Source organism: Megalobrama amblycephala, unplaced genomic scaffold (assembly GCF_018812025.1).
Source record: "Megalobrama amblycephala isolate DHTTF-2021 unplaced genomic scaffold, ASM1881202v1 scaffold373, whole genome shotgun sequence".
In the NCBI taxonomy this organism is placed as follows: Eukaryota; Metazoa; Chordata; class Actinopteri; order Cypriniformes; family Xenocyprididae; genus Megalobrama; species Megalobrama amblycephala.
This window is the reverse complement of record NW_025953350.1, coordinates 193,994-214,367: the sequence shown is the minus strand read 5'-3', so window position 1 is coordinate 214,367 and position 20,374 is coordinate 193,994. Positions and strand designations below refer to the sequence as shown.

The 20,374-nt window shown below is 41.8% G+C and overlaps 1 protein-coding gene and 1 long non-coding RNA gene across 5 annotated transcripts in view; one reads left to right on the top strand and one right to left on the bottom strand.

The window, feature by feature from the left end:
• Nucleotides 1–20,374, bottom strand: part of LOC125261223 — a 54,835-nt gene that overhangs the window by 14,544 nt on the left and 19,917 nt on the right. For 3 of the 4 annotated variants that reach the window (XM_048179839.1, XM_048179840.1, XM_048179837.1), the window contains 2 exons: nucleotides 18,475–19,002; nucleotides 7,334–7,451 (listed from right to left, as the gene is read on the bottom strand). In XM_048179839.1, coding sequence (XP_048035796.1) covers nucleotides 7,334–7,451; nucleotides 18,475–19,002 — 646 coding nt within the window. The remainder of the gene's footprint in view (nucleotides 1–7,333; nucleotides 7,452–18,474; nucleotides 19,003–20,374) is intronic. The other variant, XM_048179838.1, reaches the window with a different exon arrangement.
• LOC125261224 lies at nucleotides 626–1,842 on the top strand. The gene is made up of 2 exons (XR_007183251.1): nucleotides 626–761; nucleotides 847–1,842. It is a non-coding gene; the product is annotated as an uncharacterized LOC125261224 (long non-coding RNA).

The window sequence follows — 20,374 nt, the reverse complement described above, 5'->3', positions numbered from 1 at the left end:
TCATCTTCATCACACACTCAACCATCCTGTCACCACCACAACAGTCACTGCATCGGTCACTTCTTCGCCGCTTACTGTAGTCACTAGTCCCATGGCCAACCCGGCGCCCTAATCTGGTTCGGCAGAGGAGTGCAATGGATTTCTACTACAATGATCGCTAGTCCTTGAGATGCAGCCACAATGATTTCCTATGGAGAGAGTGAAGATAGCATTTATTATCTCCTTGTTAACAGGAAAAGTGCTGAAATGGGCTGAGACTGGCAACAATCTGGCCCCACTACACAAACTGTGGAGGAATTTTTGAATTACTTCCGGGAAGTGTTTGGTAAGCCCGCTGGTGATAACTCCATTTGGTTATATCATTTGCAACAAAGAAAATTGTCTATTTCTGAATATGCTCCCAAGTTCTGGATGGAATGAAAGATCGCTGCACACCACTTATTGTCAATGGCTCATTCCTTCATTCCGGTTGCAGCTCGCTGCTCATGACGACACCATGGGTCTTGAGAAATTCATCCAGCTTTCCATACTTACAGCCAATCGTATGCAAGAATGCGAAATTCCCAACCAGGATCAGTGATGCTCTGCCTACTCCCGCCAACCAGACTCACAATATTCTCCAGAACCAGAACTCATGCAGATCGAATCCACCCATTTATTCCAGGCTGAGCGCAGAAGATGGCTGACCCAGGAATTGTTTATACTGCAGGATTTCTAGGCATGTTCTTCCCGAGTGCCCCATCAGACCTCCGTGCCCTTTGGTGAGTTTTGTTCATGCCAGTAATGTTTGCTAATCACCTCTAACCACCAAAGTATTTATTACTGTGTCTGGTGTATCTCATACAGTTACCGCACTCATCGATTCTGGGTCAGCCGGGAACTTCATCTCTACCGCCCTCTGCTGCCAACTCGAACTCACAGACACCCAATGACAGACACTTCAAAGCCCAAACAATAACCAGAAAGCCCCTTAATCGTTCCAAGATCTGGTTCAGGGCTTGACCTCTCCTTCTGGGCATGGGTGTACCACACCAAAAAAAAATTCTTTACTGGTTCTGGAGAATTCTACTGTGGATATTGTCCTAGGGCGACCGTGGTTAATTCAACATCATCCAGAGCTCTCTTGAGAAACTGGTGAGATTAAGAAATGGAGTGATAATGTCATTCTTCCTGTTTTCCTTCACTTCCTCTTCATCTACAGAAAGAACCAATAAAGGTTGCAGTGTGTTCCTCCATCGAGAGACCTACTAATCGGCTATCTGTTCGTGAGTGGATGTATGGACTGTCACTGATCTCACCTGCACAGTATTTAAGTACTCACCAAACATAGTCATCTAGTCTTATCTTGGACTTCCTCTGTGTTCCTCATCCGGATACCTACCTGTTATCTACCTGTGTGATCCTCATCTCCAGTCTCCTTCTCTGGATCCCCTCGTCTATCTACAACAAAGGAAAGTTATTCATCATCATCAGTGACTGACTGTGTGTGTGTTCTTCTCACCTGATATTGGATTCCCGCTTGTGTCTTCACTCATCTGCCGGTTATTTTTGCATTTGATTGACTGTTTTAAATATAGTTTTGAATGAACTTTTTGCTTTTGAAAGATATGTGTTGCACGTTGTGTGGTTTTGTGTGTAGAGCTTTGAGAAATGGAGCCATAGTTTCAATAACTCTAATTTGTATTTTTGTTCTGTTGTGTTTTTTTTTTTTTGTCAGATTTGTTTGTAATTACTTTCTTTGTTCTTATTGTATTGCTGACTTTACATTAATTAGTATTAGTTTTTGCTAAGTATCGATAGTAGGGTAGAACGGGGCAAAAGGCGCCTTTGATTTTATTTTCCTCTAAACCACTAGATGGCACAAAAACTTGCCTGCAGCACTTTCCTAAATATCCATAAATATTTTCAAGATGCATGTGTAATTTGTCTGATCCTTGACGTGATCGCGGGCAGCAGTGCAAAGTTGATTCTGAGTTTGACCTAATATTTGATGTTTTTTAAAATGTTGTTGATTTAAGTAGCAAATGAGAATTGATTAAATTAATGTTCGTATTTTCAGACAAAGGTCTTCTTAATGATTTTCAGTTTTGTTCAAGGTAATTCAAGCAACAGGTTTTCAATAACAGAAGAATATGTAAAAGTATGGTATTTGGGGTAAAAAGGCCCCTGCTGTTGGGGCAAAAGGCAACAATACAGTTTTTCTCAATTGCTAAAACACTAAAACCCATTGGCTGAACAAAGTTCTCAGTTGCCTGACCTCATTTAGCTAATTGTGCAGTCTGTTGTCAATACCTTAAACCATTTCACATGGTAAAACACAATTTGCAGATCTCACTTAGACTTTTCAGCAAAACTCTAAAATGCATTCTCATTCTCAAAACACATTCTGCACTCTAACGCACATGTCATCCATACTGGTAAACACAAGTGGCAACAATCAAATATGAATAGAGAATACATGTCATTGATTGAACACAACCACTCAAAACTTATGTAACCTTTTTCAAATGATGTGACACAACCAATATATCCCAGTTCAGAGAGCAAACAGGTTGTTGAAGGTGGGAAGGAGAAAGTCTGAGAATGGATAGAAGAAACAATGTGAGAGGACGAGGATGAGTGCATATGTGAGGTGGGCAATGAGGAGGAGGGGGGAAAGAAAGAGGAGGAGGAGGGCAAGAAAGTGGAGGAGGAGGGAAAGAAAGAGGAAGAGGAAGAAGCAAAACAAAAAGTTGCAAAGAGCAAAGCAGAGTAGTAATTTCTGATCAATTTTGAGCTACTATGAACATGTTTTCGTTCATCAAAAGACAAGTGATGGAGAAATATTACATTTGTTTTGAGATTAAAAATTTACTTCTCCCTACGAACTATATGTTTTGAACAATGTGGGGGGTTTTTTGGTGTATTGTTTACTGACTGCTTTATAGTGTATTTCATTTTGATCACTTTGTTTATTATTTGAGAGCAGTGCTTGATTTTGAACACAGGTAAAACTGTTGAGGCGAAAGTTTCATTTTGCAAGAGGAGTCAGAGGTTTTGTAAATAGTGCTTGAAGATGAGGTTTTGTGTTTAATGATTTCAGAAAATGGAGCAAGGTTTTAGAAATTGTGTTTTAGCAATTGAGAAAAACTGTAATTACACAGTACTCACACTTATACAGTATTGTACTCACACATATATTATGCAAACTCAAACCTTTATTTTGTATGCGATTAATTGTTTCACAGCCCTAATATATATATATATATATATATATATATCACAGCCACATACAGCATGTTGCATATGTGTGGGACAGTAGGAAGGGAACACAGTCGCATTGCAGCAGAGTATGCTGCCCATCATAAATCAAAGCATGTGACAGATCAAAGGAGGAGAGAGAACACCAGAAAAATGTGACAAAATGAACAATACTCATCTGTATTTGCAATACCAAGTCACGGGTTCAGCTGCGTGTGACAAATTCTGCCAGTGTGTATTGGTTTTTTTCAACTGCTTACACACATTTTCGAAACTTTGCCTCTTTTTTCTTCACACACAAATCCAAGAATTGCACACACAAAATGCAAAATGCCTTGGAAAATTGAAGCACTGCATTCAAAACATCACAAACACATCTCAAAGGCAAACATTTGTCTTACGTTGCAAACACCTTTGCCATAATAGTCTATTTTTGGATATATCATATACACACAGTTATTCAAAACATTAAGCTCTTCTTTCATGAGCTCCTATATACATTTCTGTACAAGATTGTACAGTAATTGGCAGAGAGATGTTGAAAAATTCATGGTAAACATGAAAGCAAGATTGAAACCAAACAATTTTTTTTACTGTAAGCATTTGTGGTTGTGAATACAGTATTACACAGTATGAAAGAAAAGAAATACATCAACCACGTGTAGTTGGAAAGAAACAATGGCTGTGTTTGAAAAAGGAAATCAAGATATTTCCTGTTAGATTTTTGTGTGTTACATTCCCAGCAAACAAGCCCTACATGATGATTGAATCATCAATAAGTAATCAACTTCATCATACCAGAATTTCTCTTGCAATTTTTGCTAAAACAAATGTGCTTCAGAAACACACAGTTATAGCAGCCAGAGAACAACTGATGCTGAAAAGTCAAGGGTCAAGAGTCCAACTAAAGCAAACGCTCACCTCCATAACAGTGACTTCAAAATGTACTATTTTCAATAAAATATCAATATCTAAAAGTTTTGTATGAAAGAAACAGTCAAACTGGATTGTAATAAGTAAAGATGCTGAGATCTAGACAGATCTGTTAACGTTTAATGTTCTGTTGCTGCTGGTCCTGTGTGCTGGTCAGTGTGTTCAGCTTATTTAAATTATTTTACTTTACTGCCAGTCATTTGACCGTTTTATCATCTAACTGTTTTGTTATTGTATTACAGTTTTTCTCAATTGCTAAAACACTATAACCAGGCTTTTGAACTAAAATTTCAAAACCGTAACACCATTTATCACAAAGCACACCCAATTCCCTAAACTCTAAACACTACTCCCCTGTTTTGACATGAGTCAGATTTGTTGAGCTGTCGTTACAGAACTCTATACACAATTCCCTTAATTTCTTATTGCGCACACCATATGGTCATTTTGAAAGTACTAGCATTCAATACTGTTCACTCAAGTCAGCACAGCTTGAGCTCAATTAGCACTCAATTCCCCAGATGAAAACACTAATGCCGAGTTCAGACTGCACGATTTTCAAAGCAGTCGGGTCACTGTTCTTTTCACACTGCATGACTATCTTGGCCAGCATTCAGTCGCTGCTGTGTTAAAACTGCATGATGGATCGGCAACAGAAGGTTTCACACTGCATGACTTTACAATAGGAAGAATCGCCGACAACTCTGTCTGGCACGCAAACTACGTTTCACAACCAAACATACACGAAATGTGACAAGGAAACAACGCAATATCATTGTTTATGTGAATGAAGCCATGCTTGCTGATGTTGTGGTCTATAACTCCTCCCCGAACTCCCCGCTGCTCTGTATCTTGCTCTCTCATTGGCTGTCAGTCATCGCCGATGTAGTTTTCAGTCAGAACACTTTTCACACAGCAGGATTTTGAATCGCCGACAGGTCCAGATATTTAGCATGCCAAATATCTTACAGGCGTCGGCGACTCGTCGGCGATTCTCTCAGATCGCATCTTTGCTCATTCACACTGCGTGATTGTCACTCGCGTGAACGAGCACCGATTTGCCTGTGATTTCGGGCATTTGTCAGCGATTTCTCAAAACCTGTTGGCGAGCCAAAATGGGGGCTAAAATCGTGCAGTTTGAACTCGGCATAAGAGTCAAAATTGCACACACATCAATCAGATCCTTCAATAGATAGATAAAAGGGCCCCAATCATTGAGTTTTGGAACATTGGATCCACAGAGAAATGAAGGAATAGGTTGAGGAGGAGGAGGAGGAGGAGGAGGAGGTGGAGGAGGAGGAGGAGGAGGAGGAGGAGGAGGAGGTGGAGGAGGAGGAGGAGGTGGAGGAGGAGGAGGTGGTGGAGGAGGAGGAGGTGGTGGAGGAGGAGGAGGAGGAGGAGGAGGTGGAGAAGGAGGACGAAGAACAAGGAAGGGGACGGGGAAGGGGAAGGGCAAGGGCAAGGGCAAGGAGACAAGCAGTCTCGGATGAAATTCGAGCCACTTTAGTTGACCTTGTCCTTGTCCATGGTATGACTATGAGGGAGGCTGGGCAACGAGTACAGCCAAATTTGAGTCGCTTCACCGTCACCTCCATCATCAGAACTTTCAGGGAGGAAAACAGGTAGGTGTGAGGCAGAATAATTTTTATTTTTATTATAATTTTTTTTTTTTACTGTGTTATGAATGAATAAAAATGTGCAATGTATATATTGGTTGTCTCTTTTGTGTTCATTATGTGAAGAGGTTTACCAGTTTTGGAAATGTTGTTTTGAATTTATTGCACCAGTGTGTAAGACTATGTTGTAGTGTGTGTGTTTTTGAGGGCAAAATTTGATTTTTCAGCAAGAGTGAATGGTTTTCAGTTTAGAGATTCATTTTGACCTGAAAATAGGATGTTTGGGGAATTGGGTGAGATGTTATGGATTCGTGTTTACTGTTTTGAGAATACGAGGCATAGTTTCAAGAAATGGGTTTAAGCAATCGAGAAAAACTGTAATTACAGATTATTTTTGTAATTTTACATACATTTGTATGTAATTTTAGAAAACAGAAAATACTGTGTAAAAATACAGCCAAACAGAGCATGGGAAACGAAAGTGGGCTGCCTACACAAAACCTGCCTGGGCCCAAAGGTACAAAAGTTTCTTTGGGCCCGAACGGGCTGGCCCACACTGGGCCATCATGGGCTTAATGTGGGCAGTTCGCTAGTGTGGACTGCTCACAGAGAGCCCGGAGTGAGCCCAAAGCTGTGGGCCTCACCTGGGCAAGCCCGCACTGGGCCTGTTTAGGTTTATGAAATTGAAAACTGAGTCGAAGGCTGAGAATTAGTGTATGTTTTTGCAGATTTAATGTGTGGTTCTGGTGTTTGAGTGTCAGGTTTCAGAAATTGTGTGACAAGTAAAGATTTTGTGTATAAGCAGTTGAAAAAAAAACAACTGTAAGTTGTATGTAAATTCAGGAATGAGCACTGTTTGGCCACTCTAGAGATTAATGCTGGGTTAGTATTTGGTTGGCCAGTTCATTGTCCAAAAGCCTGTGTTCACAGAGTTTGTTAATTCATATTGCGCATTAAACCAAAAGGACTGCCCACCGTCGTCATGACTCTCATTTGTGTTATTGGAAAAGTATCAAAACAGAACAAGTGTGAAAGGAGACAATGGGTGCGTGCTCCGCTCTGCTTGCTCATTCAGTGTAAAACAGGCACTAGTGTTAACAGAGTATATCCTCAACAGTCAAGTCACATATTGCATTTTAAATGATACAGATTGTTTTAAAGCAGCTTCATAGTATAAACAGGAAAATAACAGTTTTTTTAATGTTGCAAAATGCATCAATTATGAAACAGCTTCACTTTCTGCTGTAAAGAAGACTCATTATTCAGCTCAATTTTGTTCAATGTTGATTCAATTCAGTTCAATAACTGTCAATGTTGCAAAGAAGTCATTGATGTATCCATCTGTCCGACATCTGACATCACAATTTCACAAACAGTTGTTGCAGCTTAGTTTGTTCATAGTATATCAAGCTCTTTTACAGTATGTTAAAAACCAGGAGAAATTACTTTTGTCAACTAACTACTTTAATTTTTGTGGTTTAAAACTGGAATTTAAGTTAGGTAGATGGCACATTATGTATTGTAAAAAATGTTTATGAAGTTACCTGTTCTGAACATAATGCCTTGCATGCTCAGGTACGGGCTGATACAGCGGATAGTTGGGCTGTGGATAATTTGCAGGCTGTTTGCGCCAGTGATATAAAACCTCTGGTGGGTACTCATCTATAAAAATGATACATATGAACATATATGGTATATATAAGAGTAATGGTAAACACAGAATTAAATTTCTACACAGTTCAGTTATGGTTGCATTATCTGCAGAGACTACTCATTCAGGCCCATCTGAATGCACAAAGCTTTGCAGTTTTTCACAGAATTGAAACACCCATCATTCTAAAAGTTCTACATCTCCTCTTACCCTTTAGTCTTTATTAAATATTTTGGCTAACTGAAAAGAAGAATACAGGCTTTCAAAATAGTCTCTGTGGTAATCCACCAAAATGAAAATTCTTGATGAATCACACAAAACAAACAAACACTTGGACAATTATCTTTATTTCCCTCAGTTTTTTTTTTTTTTTTTTTTTTTTAGCTTATTATGGTTTTAGCATTCACTGAAAAAAAACAAACTTTTTGGTATAGTAATTTATATTAAATGAACCATCATAGTTTTTACTTAGTAAAATTAAAATTCAATGAGAAGGTCTAGGTTACTTTTGTATCCCCCGTTCCCTGAAGGAGGGAACTGAGACATTATGCCTTGCTTGGGAGCCCCAATCACCTCCAAATGGTACAAAAAGAGCCAATGGGAATTGGCAGGTGAGATTTACATGCCGTGCCACATCCACCAGGCACATCCAGGTATAAATAGGACAGAGGAGCCGAGATAGGTATCCCGGCCATTCAGCGGTGGATCAGGGCCATGGCAGGGGGATGTAACATCTATGTTCCCTCCTTCAGGGAACGCGGGTTACAATAGTAACCTAGGCATTCCCATTCAGTCAGTCACATTTGACGTTATGTCGATAGTAACGTAATAGGGTCCCAATGGAAAACGCCATATCATTGAATCGTGTTACGAGTGTTGGAGATGCAGATGCTGGCAGGCCATGGTGCACCTAGTGCAAGTGCTGCTCACAAATGACGTAACCTAGATGCTGCTGCTGTTGCAAAATGCTGGAGGAACTCCACAGGGTTCACCATCTGGGGAACTGAACTGAGGAGCAGAAAAAGCGCTCGCATCCCCTCCGTGGAGGGAATTGGTGCCTGGGTCTCCGGTATCCAAGCCTGGGTCTCAGGATGACGTGAGACAAGGCCAGCCCAAATTCCAGGCATGATTCACTGACCGAAAATGCATGCTGGTCCCCGACCCTCTTGAAGGAAGCAAGTGCGGTCAGGAGCACTGTATTCAGAGACAGATCTTTAAGCTTGACTGACTCAAGGGGCTCGAAGAGAGCACTCTGTAGGCCCGCAAGGACGACAGAGAGGTCCCAAGGGGGAACACGGCAAGGTCTAGGAGGATTTAACCTCTTAGTGCCTCTCAGGAACCTGATGATCAGGTCATGCTTTTCATCCAGGCAACAGACGTACTCGCGGGGGGCAGTGTGGAGAACTGTGTCCAAACCCGGGAAACAGAGCGTCCCGAGGTAGAGGCAGTGAGTGTGGTGGACTCACGTGGCTCCGAGGGTGCCCTGAGGGATGGGGCAAGGAGACGTGAGGAGGCAGTGCATCCCTGAGGATGAATGATGGCCATGCCAGAGCTGTCGTCGTCTTATTCGCCTTGGACGGGAGACGCGGATGATTCCGGCAGGTGGCAGCAGATTGTGGGCAGGAGTGCACCGCAATTGCACGCTCCACTTGTGGAATGTCTACGTAATGTCCCTTGGCGGCCCCAACATCGAGGGTAGTGAGAGTGGAGGCAGAAGAACGGTTCCTGGCAGTAAAAGGTGCCTTCCATGTCTTCTGAACTTCCTCATGCACCTCCGGGAAGAATGGCACTGGGGCGGCATGTGGCTGAGAACCACGCCCCGCACCCAGGAACCAATCATCCAGCCGCGAGCTCTCTGGACACAGAGGAGGGTTCCACTCGAGCCCAATGCCCGCAGCGGCCCGGGCAAGCATGGCCATCAACTCTGAATCCAATTCAGCCTGAACGACCATCCTGGAGGGTGCTAAGTTCGGCATCCTAATCCTGTCCAGAGGACAAAAGCCTGCTCTCTGATGCAGCGATTGACATCAGATCCTCATCTGGAGCGCCAAATGTGACAATGGGGTACCTCAGTTGAGGCAGCCGCATGAGCATCCGGCAACTCAACGGCACATAGCGTGCTGGAGGAGTGGGAGGTTCGTGGGGGCGGACCCGACAAAGAAGCTCCCACTATAACCGTCAGATTTCCCAAAGTGCTAATCAGAATGGCTGGGTAGCAGCAGACAGACTCGTCCCTCCATGTTAAAGAAGGAGAGTCTCGATCGCAACGCCAACATGGACATGCCCTCGCAGTGAGGGCATGCATCATCCACGATCGCAGCCTCAGCATGCTGTTTGCCCAGGCATGTGAGACAGCGATGGTGGCCGTCAGATAAGGTCAGGAAACGACTGCATCCAGAAACACACAGGCGAAAAGACATCTTGAAAAAGATGCTGAACACCTGTGCTTGCTCTTTTAGGGACTGCTCTTTTAGCTGAAGCTCTCAGGGATAAGTGCTGCACTGCCTGTGTCAGCACGCTGTCACACACACACACCGCTGAATGCGCCTTCCCACCAGCCGAGAAATCCTCGAGCTGCTGCAGACGAGCAATGAAAATTGCTGTTGAAGGAGATAACCTTCCTAGCAATTAAAATTGCTGTTTGGTCTGATAATTCAGAAATTTGCACTCTTTGCAGGTGACTGGAGAGCGATGAATCAACAGTTCAGCTCTGAAGCAAAAGTATGAATGGAAGTGAGTATGCCAGTCCTATTTATACCCGGGTGAGCCGGGTGGGTGTGGAGTGGCATGTAAATCTCTCTGGTCAATCTCCATTGGCTGGTTTTGTACCATTTGGAGGTGATTGGGGCCCCCAAGCGAGACTCCATTACGTCAGTATCGACGTAATGTCGAACGTGACTGACTGAATAGGAACTAGAATTTCCCAAGTAAAATCTGAAATATATACACATTTAATTCAAGTAATAAATTAACTAGGTGGAAAAAGTAACTCTTATTATGTACTTGCTTGTAATATTTACGTTTTATAGTCATTGCACAAACCTAGTGTCACAGAGACGAACTCCGTGATTCTCTCCTCTGGCCATCGGAGGGAGCCCTCACCTGAGTACTAACACACACACACTACATTTCCCATAAACCACCACCTTGGACTAATCACCTGCCAGCTGAAGCTCATTTACTGGACTATAAAAGACTCTCATGCACATCAGTTAAACGCGAAGTCTTGTATGGCCTAGGTGTACATTTCTGAGCGTTCTTCTATTGTCTTACTGCTTACCTGTTGCTGAACCTGCTGATCATTGTTTACGAACCTCTTCTGCCTACCCCTGACCTGTGCTTTGTATACTGATCTGTGAGTGTTATCTGCCAGCCCTGACCTTTGCCTGTCCTTTGATTACGATTCTGCCTGTCCCTTGCTATTCCTGTTTCCTCCTGAACTACCCTGCCTGTACGACCACGAGAGTGTTTAAAATGGATCCCAGCCTCTGTGACGATTCATTACAGAAGACTTCGCCAACACAAGATCCAGCTGCTTTCTCTCACCTGTGTGCGACCACGTCAGCTCAAGCCAGCAAGCTCACCGCCCATCAGGAACAATTCAATCGTCTCACCTCGCTCACTGAGGAACTGGTGAAGGCACTACAAGGGCTGCAAACACCTGTGCCTCCGAATCCACCACCACTAGGCGCTGCCGCCATTACCCGTGAGCCATCCGCGCTTATTCCTGCCAGAGAAGTTTGACGGCGATCCCTCGAAATGCAAGGGCTTCATGTTACAATGCTCTTTGTACATCAATCAACAACCCGCCTTGTATGCCAATGAAGCTGGTAAGATCGCTTTCGTTTGTTCACTATTTACTGGCAAAGCGCTTGAATGGATTACTGCTGTTTGGCGAGATGATGGCACCGCATTTCCCTCCTATGAGTATTTTATGCAGAGGTTCAAGGAGGTTTTAGATCACCCCAGCGATGGCAAGGGGGCTGGAGATCGGTTGATGGAGCTGAGACAGGGACGAATGACTGCCGCTGAATACGCCTTGGCATTTTGCACTCTGGCAGCACAGACGAACTGGGTGAGTGACACATTAAAGACATGTTTTCGGAGAGGATTAACACATGAATTGCAAACTGAACTCGCATGCCGAGATGAGGGCAAGAGTTTGGATCAGTTTATTGAACTCACCATCCTGATTGACAACCTCATCCGATCCCGCAAATCTAACACTCAACAAAGGGTTGCGCTCAGTCACTTCCACAGAGTCTGAATGTCCAGAAGCTATGCAGATAAATACGTACCATCTGAAATGGAGAGAAGTCACAGGCTGACCCACTGTCTGTGTCTGTACTGCAGAAATCCAGGACATGTAAAGAACAATTTCCCAGTCCGGTCCCATCCTGAAAGATCCTCGGTCAGTGAGTGATGATGATCCATTTTACCAGTCTGACATGTGTGTTTCTGTTCCCATTTCTCTGCAAACCAATCATCAACTGTTCAACACTCACGCATTGCTGGATTCTGGAGCCGCGGGGAACTTTATGTCACAGAGTTTCGTCCAACAGAACCACATTCCAGTAATTAAATGCTCTTCTTCTCTCACAGTGGAAGCGATAGACGGCCGACCACTTGGAACTGGAAATGTGAAGACCATCACGAAACCACTCACTATGCAGATTGGTCTGTTTCATACTGAGACCATACAATTCCACATCTTACCCACATCTACGTCAACCGTGATTTTGGGGCTTCCTTGGCTACACATTCACAACCCTCAGATCTGCCGGAAAGAAGGTCAGATAACTCATTGGAACGAACAATGCCAGTCTAACTGTTTGTCTCATACTCCCATTCTACTTGTCAGAACCATCCAAACCAATGCTCCCAAAACACTGAAAACTGAAACCGCTCTATTCATCGACATCCCCAAAGAATATCAGGATCTGACTGTGGCCTTCAGTAAGGTGCGTGCATTACAATTACCTCCTCACCGCTCATATGACTGTGCGATTGATCTCCTTCCAGGAACCACTCCGCCTAAGGGTCGAATCTTTCCCCTATCTCAGCCAGAATCCGAATCAATGAAAAAGTACATTGAGGAGGAACTCGCAAAGGGTTTCATACGCCTGTCTACCTCACCTGCTTCAGCTTCGTTGGAAAAAAGGATGGTGGCTTAAGACCCTGCATTGATGATAGAGGTCTGAACAAGATTACAGTCAAATTCCGTTACCCTCTTCCATTGGTCCCTGCTGCTTTGGAACAGCTATGTTCCGCCAAGTATTTCACCAAGTTGGACCTTCGCAGTGCTTATAACTTAATCCGAATCCAGGAAGGAGACGAATGGAAGACAGCATTCTCCACAGCAAACGGCCACTATGAATACCTTGTTATGCCCTTCGGCCTGGTCAATAGTCCGTCCGTCTTTCAAGCCTTCATCAACGATGTTTTCCGGGACATGCTCAACAGGTTTGTGATAGTTTATATAGACGACATCTTGATCTATTCCGATTCCATGGAGGAACATGTTCAACAGGTCAGAGAGGTACTAAAACGTCTGATTCAATATTAACTTTATGCAAAGGCAGAAAAGTGTGAATTCCACCAGACTTCAGTTTCCTTCCTGGGTTACATAATCAGTCCCGACGGGGTAGCCATGGATGATAAAAAAGTGTCAACAATCTTGAACTGGCTGCAACCCAAGATGCTCAAGGAGATGCAACGTTTTCTGGGGTTCTCAAACTTCTGTCGCCAGTTCATACGCAACTTCAGTACCATCACCTGCCCACTCACAAGCATGGTAACGAAAGGTAACACTCACCTCAAGTGGTCTCTCGATGCTACACAGGCCTTTCAGGAAGCTCAAGAAATGCTTCACCACAGCACCCATTCTGCATCATCCAGACCCATCCAGACCCTTCACTGTGGAGGTCGACGCATCCAGCACTGGTCTTGGGGCCGTACTCTCTCAAAGGCAAGGTAATCCGCCTAAACAGTATCCATGTGCTTTCTTTTCCAGAAAACTCAATGCTGCTGAACGAAATTATGACGTTGGGGACAGAGAGTTACTTGCCATGAAAGCCGCGTTTGAGGAATGGCAGCACTGGTTGGAGGGAGCGACTCATCCGTTCACAGTGCTGACTGACCATAAGAACCTCGAGTACCTCAGAACTGCAAAAAGACTGAACCCTCGACAAACCCGCTGGTCCCTCTTCTTCTCACGCTTCCACTTCATGGTCACATACCGACCGGGGTCGAAAATGTCAAGGCCGATGCCCTCTCACGGCAACACGAAGGTGAGCTTTTGCATCAAAGTCCAGAGACTGTGATACCCAAATCTCTTGTCGTTGCTCCCATCCAGTGGGATATCATGACCGAGCTAGAGGAGGCCAACACCCAAACTGAGATCCCACCGGACTGCCCACCTAATAAAGTCTTCGTTCCAGAGAACTACAGAACTCGTGTGCTTGAAATGGTCCACAGCCTACCTGCTTCTGGTAATCCCGGAATAACGGCGACAGCTCACCTTCTCTATGAAACCGCTTCTGGTGGCCAACACTAACCAAGGATACTGCCCAGTTCGTTCACCGCTGTACAACCTGTAACATCAACAAGCCATCACACCAGTTACCTGCCGGCCTGCTTCAACCACTGCCACTGCCTCAACGCCCATGGTCCCACATTGCCATTGACTTTATCACTGACCTCCCACTATCTGACAACTATACCACAATACTCACAGTAATTGATCGATTCTCCAAAGCTTGTCGTCTCATTCCTCTGCCCAAACTCCCCACTGCTATGCAGACTGTGGAACACCTTTGCAATTGGGTGTTCTGAATCTATGGTTTACCTGAAGACATTGGCCCCATTTACACTGCACGGTTTAAGTGACCCAATTCCGATTTTTTCCTCCCATGTGGCACAGATCGGATATGAGTCACGACCGTGTAAGCAGGAAAAAAGCGCATGGATTCCGATTTTCACAGATCGGTTTCAGGCCTCATTCATATGTGGTTATAAATCAGATCGGATACGTGAGTTTGCGCCTGCAGTGTAAGCGGACAGATCGGATGTTCCCCTGTAAATGCGACTCCTGCGTCATTGAAAAGTGAGGGTTTTTTTAACATTTTGCGGTACAGACATAGCTATAACAAACGGAACATCTCTAGTTGACTGGCAGATTATTAATTTAATTTGTTTGTGTTAAATAAAAGGCGATCCGACGTTGAAATGTGTTGCTCTTGAAATCACACTGAGTGCTCGTTGCCGCTGTTGTCAGTGACGACGGCTCGTGCACAGACGAGCGCTTCAGTCCCTATTCGTTCCATTGAAACCACAAAATAAAAAGCACACAAACTTGCAACTGCCCTTGATATACAATCACTGATGAATGCATTTGTTTTAATGACAAAAAACAAAACAAAAAACAATTGTATAGGATGGCGGATTCGAGCCCATGAAGCTGTGAATATCTACCCGTACCTGAGTATTATTCAACTCACACGCTTCCAGCGGAGCTGCGTATGTATACTGTCGTGAAGAATTTGTATTATTTTTATGTAGGGATGTAACTATTGCATTAAAAGGGTTTCTATATGAATTCATGTCAATAAATTAAGCTCAATGTACCATTGAAATTGATCTGTGACGTCATATAGGCTATTTTTGGTACGTTTCGCCAAGTGCAGTGTAAAAAGGAGACATCCGATATAGGTCACTTTTAAAAGAAATGTAAGCACATCGTCCAAAAAAAATCGGATATGGTCAAAAGATCGGATCTGAGCATTACGACTTGCAGTGTAAATGCGGCCATTGTCTCCGACCGCGGTCTCCAATTCACGTCCCGTCTCTGGTCTGCATTCTGCCAAGCTCTCAACATCAACGTTAGCCTTACTTCCGGTTACCACCCACAATCCAACGGACAAATCGAACGCCTTAACCAAGAACTCACCCGCTTCCTTCACTCTTACTGCAACCTCCATCAGAACGACTGGTCCCGGTACCTCCTGTGGGCAGAATACACCCAAAACTCGATCCGTAAACCCGCTACTGGCTTAACGCCATATCAGTGTATCCTGGGGTTTCAACCGCTGTTGTTTCCTTGGTCCGGGGAACCTACCAACGTGCCAGCCGTGAATGACTGGATGAACCGTAGCGAGGCTACCTGGAACAGAGCACACACTCACCTGCAACATGCTGTACGACGAATAAGAGAACAAGCTGATCGCCACCGCCGTCCAGGTCCCACATACCGTCCAGGCCAGTGGGTATGGCTATCTACCTGGGATCTACACCTCCAGACACCTTGTAAAAAACTTAGCCCAAGGTACGTTGGTCCATTCCAAATCGGAGTCCGAGAACTGTTGGACTCAAGACGCTGAGGGAGGATCCTTCAATACTTAGTCAACTGGAAAGGCTATGGTCCCGAGGAACGTTCATGGGTCAGCACGGATGATATCCTCGACCCAAACCTAGTGGAAGAATTCCACCGGGACCACCCTGAGAGACTAGCTCCGCGACCGCGCGGTAGACTTCGGCGTTGCTTGCCTCCTCGCGCCAGTAGGTGCTCACGGGGGGGCTCTGTCACAGAGACGAACTCCGTGATTCCCTCCTCTGGCCATCGGAGGGAGCCCTCACCCGAGTACTAACACACACACACTACATTTCCCATAAACCACCACCTTGGACTAATCACCTGCCAGCTGAAGCTCATTTACTGGACTATAAAAGACTCTCGTGCACATCAGTTAAACACAAAGTCTTGTATTGCCTAGGTGTACATTTCTGAGCGTTCTTCTATTGTCTGACTGCTTACCTGTTGCTGAACCCGCTGATCATCGTTTACGAACCTCTTCTGCTTACCCCTGACCTGTGCTTTGTATACTGATCTGTGAGTGTTATCTGCCAGCCCTGACCTTTGCCTGTCCTTTGATTACGATTCTGCCTGTCCCTTGCTATTCCTGTTTGCTCCTGAACTACCCTGCCTGTACGACCACAAGAGTGTTTAATAAAGCATGCAAATGGACCCAAGCCTCTGTGACGATTCATTACACCTAGAAATATTAAGTACATTTTAATCTAAAAGTGTAGCGCGTTTGAATCCGCATACACTGATAAAAATTGTTCTGTGGTGAAGTAAATACTACAGAAAAAAACATGTAATTTCTACATGAAATAGTTCAGGCAAGAATGAAAAAACAAAGTACATTCTATATTTGTACTCATATCAATGATATAAAATTAAGTACAACCTACTCAACTTTTCTGATACTGGTGTTCCCATCATGCACTGGGGCATGAATAATTAATGAGGTTGATTTTTTTGCTGTTTTCGAGTTGTATTTACATTGTTTTATCATTGCTTTTGTTACATCTGACAGTTCATTTTCTACTCAAAATGAAATATTTATACTCAAAAACGATATATCGAATGTTACCATATGTATACACGGATATGGTGTCTGCATGATATCTATTGTATCATTTACTTAAATGTTTCTAAGTAAAGCATACACTTTAAAAGCATGGTTTAATTCAATGTTATATTATTTGAGTAAAAAGTTAATTTTGTTAAATTTATTTAACTTAGTTAAGTAGATTTTACTTAATTATATATGTGAAAAATAAATATAATTAAGTTTTATTTACCTAATTTCCTTATGAATGTTAAGTTCAATAGTAAGTCGATTTTACTTGATAATAACAGATAAGTTGTACAGAGCAGTAGCAGTAAAATTTACTTAAAACGTGATAGTGCAAATTGTTACAAGGATTTTATTAATTGAATCTTTTAAGTTATTTTTTTCAGTGTTTGTTGTCAGCCAAGCTAAATCTAAAATATAAAAATCAGAATAAGGGTAATAAACATGTGAAATAAAGTTTAGTTTTTTATCAGTAAACTTGCCATTATGAATGTGAAATTTGGTCAAAAATATAAGTAAATTAATTAAATAAAAGCACTTTTCATTCAAAAAAAATAAATAAATAAATAAAAAATAAAAAATCCCATAAAAGTGAGAGATCTTTAGCACTGAATATTTTCATTGATAATTTTCTCTTACCACAATCTGTCAATACAGTGAAGGTGATTTCACCAAGTGCATCATGTTCCTGGATCAACATCTATGTGCTTCCATATCAGTTTTATTATTTTCCCTCTGATTTTAGGTATAACTTATGGGTAGAGTTAGGTTTAGGGGTAGAGATATGGTAAGGATGTTGATTCAGGAACAGACTTGCTTGGCAAAATCACAGTGACTGTATTAATTGTTACAGTCTGTCTAGTTTCTGTTTCAGTTTATGGACTCTCAGTTTGTTTTCATTGATCACATGTTCTGTTTCCTGCCATCATCATTAGTTCATTTGCATCACCTGTGTCCCATTAATTAACCCTGTTATGTTTGCTATTTAGTTCCTCCTGTTCATTCAGTCTTTGTCTGTTCACCATTTGACTATGTTGCGTTGCACTTCTCTGCCTGTTCTCCTGTGGATTATTGTATTAAACTGATATTTAGATATATTCTCCTCGTCTGTGTTACCTTCCTGCAACCAGCTGTAACATTAATATAAACAAAGTAAATAATAATGCAAATTATAATGCATAATTCTGTAAATAATGATTTTAAAAGTTTAAAAGATTTATTTGACCTTATTTCTAATATAAAACCTCTGGGGTAATAACATAAAAGTCTTCAAAGTAAAATTTCAGTTTAACTTGAATAATTTGTGAGAAATATATTACTGTTGCATAGTAGAATGTACTTCTCAAAGAGATAATAATAATAATGATGACATTTTTTCTTCCATGTTTTAATTTTAACAGTAAACCTGTTATCCAGCACTTTATTATGCCATAAAAGGAATTGTTCAAATGTCATTTTATTACATTTTTAAAGATTAAAAGATTTTAACATAATTGATAAAGTTTTATGTTTTTACAACACAGAATTTCTGTAAAAAAAATCTTGTATGTCAAAACCAGATTAAAGAAAATTCCTCATATCATAACCCTTTAAATCATACCAGTAACAGACATACCATAAAATCCTGGATGTTTTGGTGGAGAATACCTGCAGAAATTCTCACCCAGGTCAGAACGAAGAGGACTAGGCTCTTCTAGACTCTCCTCATCCTCACTCACAGGGTTTCGGGCGCTTGAATATAGGACAGCGGAATTGCAGCGGTTCTGAATGTTGATGCCTGAGAAGTCCTCACTCAGATCTTCTATGTGGGCTCTACAGTCTCTCTGAATGTGTCTTCCTGAACTTTGAGGCAAGTAGAGACTGGGCAGGCCCGCAGGACTCGCTGTGTGTTGTGAATCACTTATGGAGAGTTTGTTGAAGGGACTAACCCTTAAAACTTTAGGAGTAAGCCCACAGCAACCATCTAGATAATCCAGCCTGCTTACATCATGGACACACATCTCAGGGCTGAATCTAGCACTTGTGCCTGCCTCTTTAGTGTTGTGTGACTGGCACTGCTGGCATGCAGGCCAGACCAGGTTGAGAGAAGACAAAGTCATAGACTCATCAGTCTCTACAGGCATACTAAGATGTGGACAGGGGTCTGAGAAAACAAAACAATTGGACAAAGAGAGAGGTTTGTGTTTGGTGCATGATAGACGTAAGCAATAATCTTGACTATACATTTTAATTGATTCAGACAACTTTTAAAGGCACTGCCTTATTTAATTATTTTAAGTAAGAAGTACTGCTAAATTTGGTTTTATTGGAACATATTCAGAGTTCTGCTTTCAAAAATGTTTAAACGGTGTATGCAAAGAGGTTCGTATGAGTAAATTATTATTATTGCGAAGCATGAGTATCAGCTACAAATCTGTTTTCTCTTGTAATCGTTGTTTTATAAAAGCGTAAAAAAGCATTGATTTCTATGGATGGTGGTGATATCAACTATCTTTAAGGGACCGTCTACAAATTACATAACATATTTGACATATATTCGCCCAGGCTTCTAACCTGAACATTTCTATTTTATTTGATATAGAAACCTACCAAAACAAGTGGTTGAACATCTGTACATAAAAAAAATTACAAAACACATATATGTATGTATGAATGTGTATGTCATTGTCAAACATTACTGAGTAATGAAAAATGACTGAAAATGACATCTGAAGTATTGTTTTTATTTAATTTAATTTAACTTTTATTTGTGTATAGCATTTTTCTCAATAAATATAGCTTCAAAGAAGCTTGACAAAAAAATGCATGTTTCTACATTACAAGAAAGAGTAATATATTTTCAGGAGACTGTAACAAAGTAATGTCCATATTGCAGAAATCTACAGTTCTAAGGCATCTATCTATCTATCTATCTATCTATCTATCTATCTATCTATCTATCTATCTATCTATCTATCTATCTATCTATCGGTCAAAAGTTTGAAAACATTACTATTTTTTACTGTTTTTGAACAAAGTCTGTTATGCTCATTAAGGCTGCATTTATTTCATAATAAATACAGAAAAAAATAGAATATTGTGAAATTTTAAATTTTAAAATTATGTTTTTCTATTTTAATATACTTTAAAATATATGTTTTTCCTGTGATCAAACCTGAATTTTCAGTATCATTACTCCAGTCTTCAGTGTCACATGATCCTTCAGAAATCATTCTAATATGCTGATTTGATACTGCTGATATTTGATAGTTATTATCAATGATGAAAACAGTTGTGCTGCTTAAAGGTGCCCTAGAACCAGTTTTTACAAGATGTAATATAAGTCTAATGTGTCCCCTGAATGTGTCTGTAAAGTTTCAGCTCAAAATACCCCAAAGACTTTTTTAAATTAATTTTTTTAACTGTCTATTTTTGGGCATCATTAACTATGCACCAATTCAGGCTGCAGCCCCTTTAAATCACGCGCTCCCTGCCCCAAGCTTCGCGACTATATAATACAGTGCATTTACAAAGTT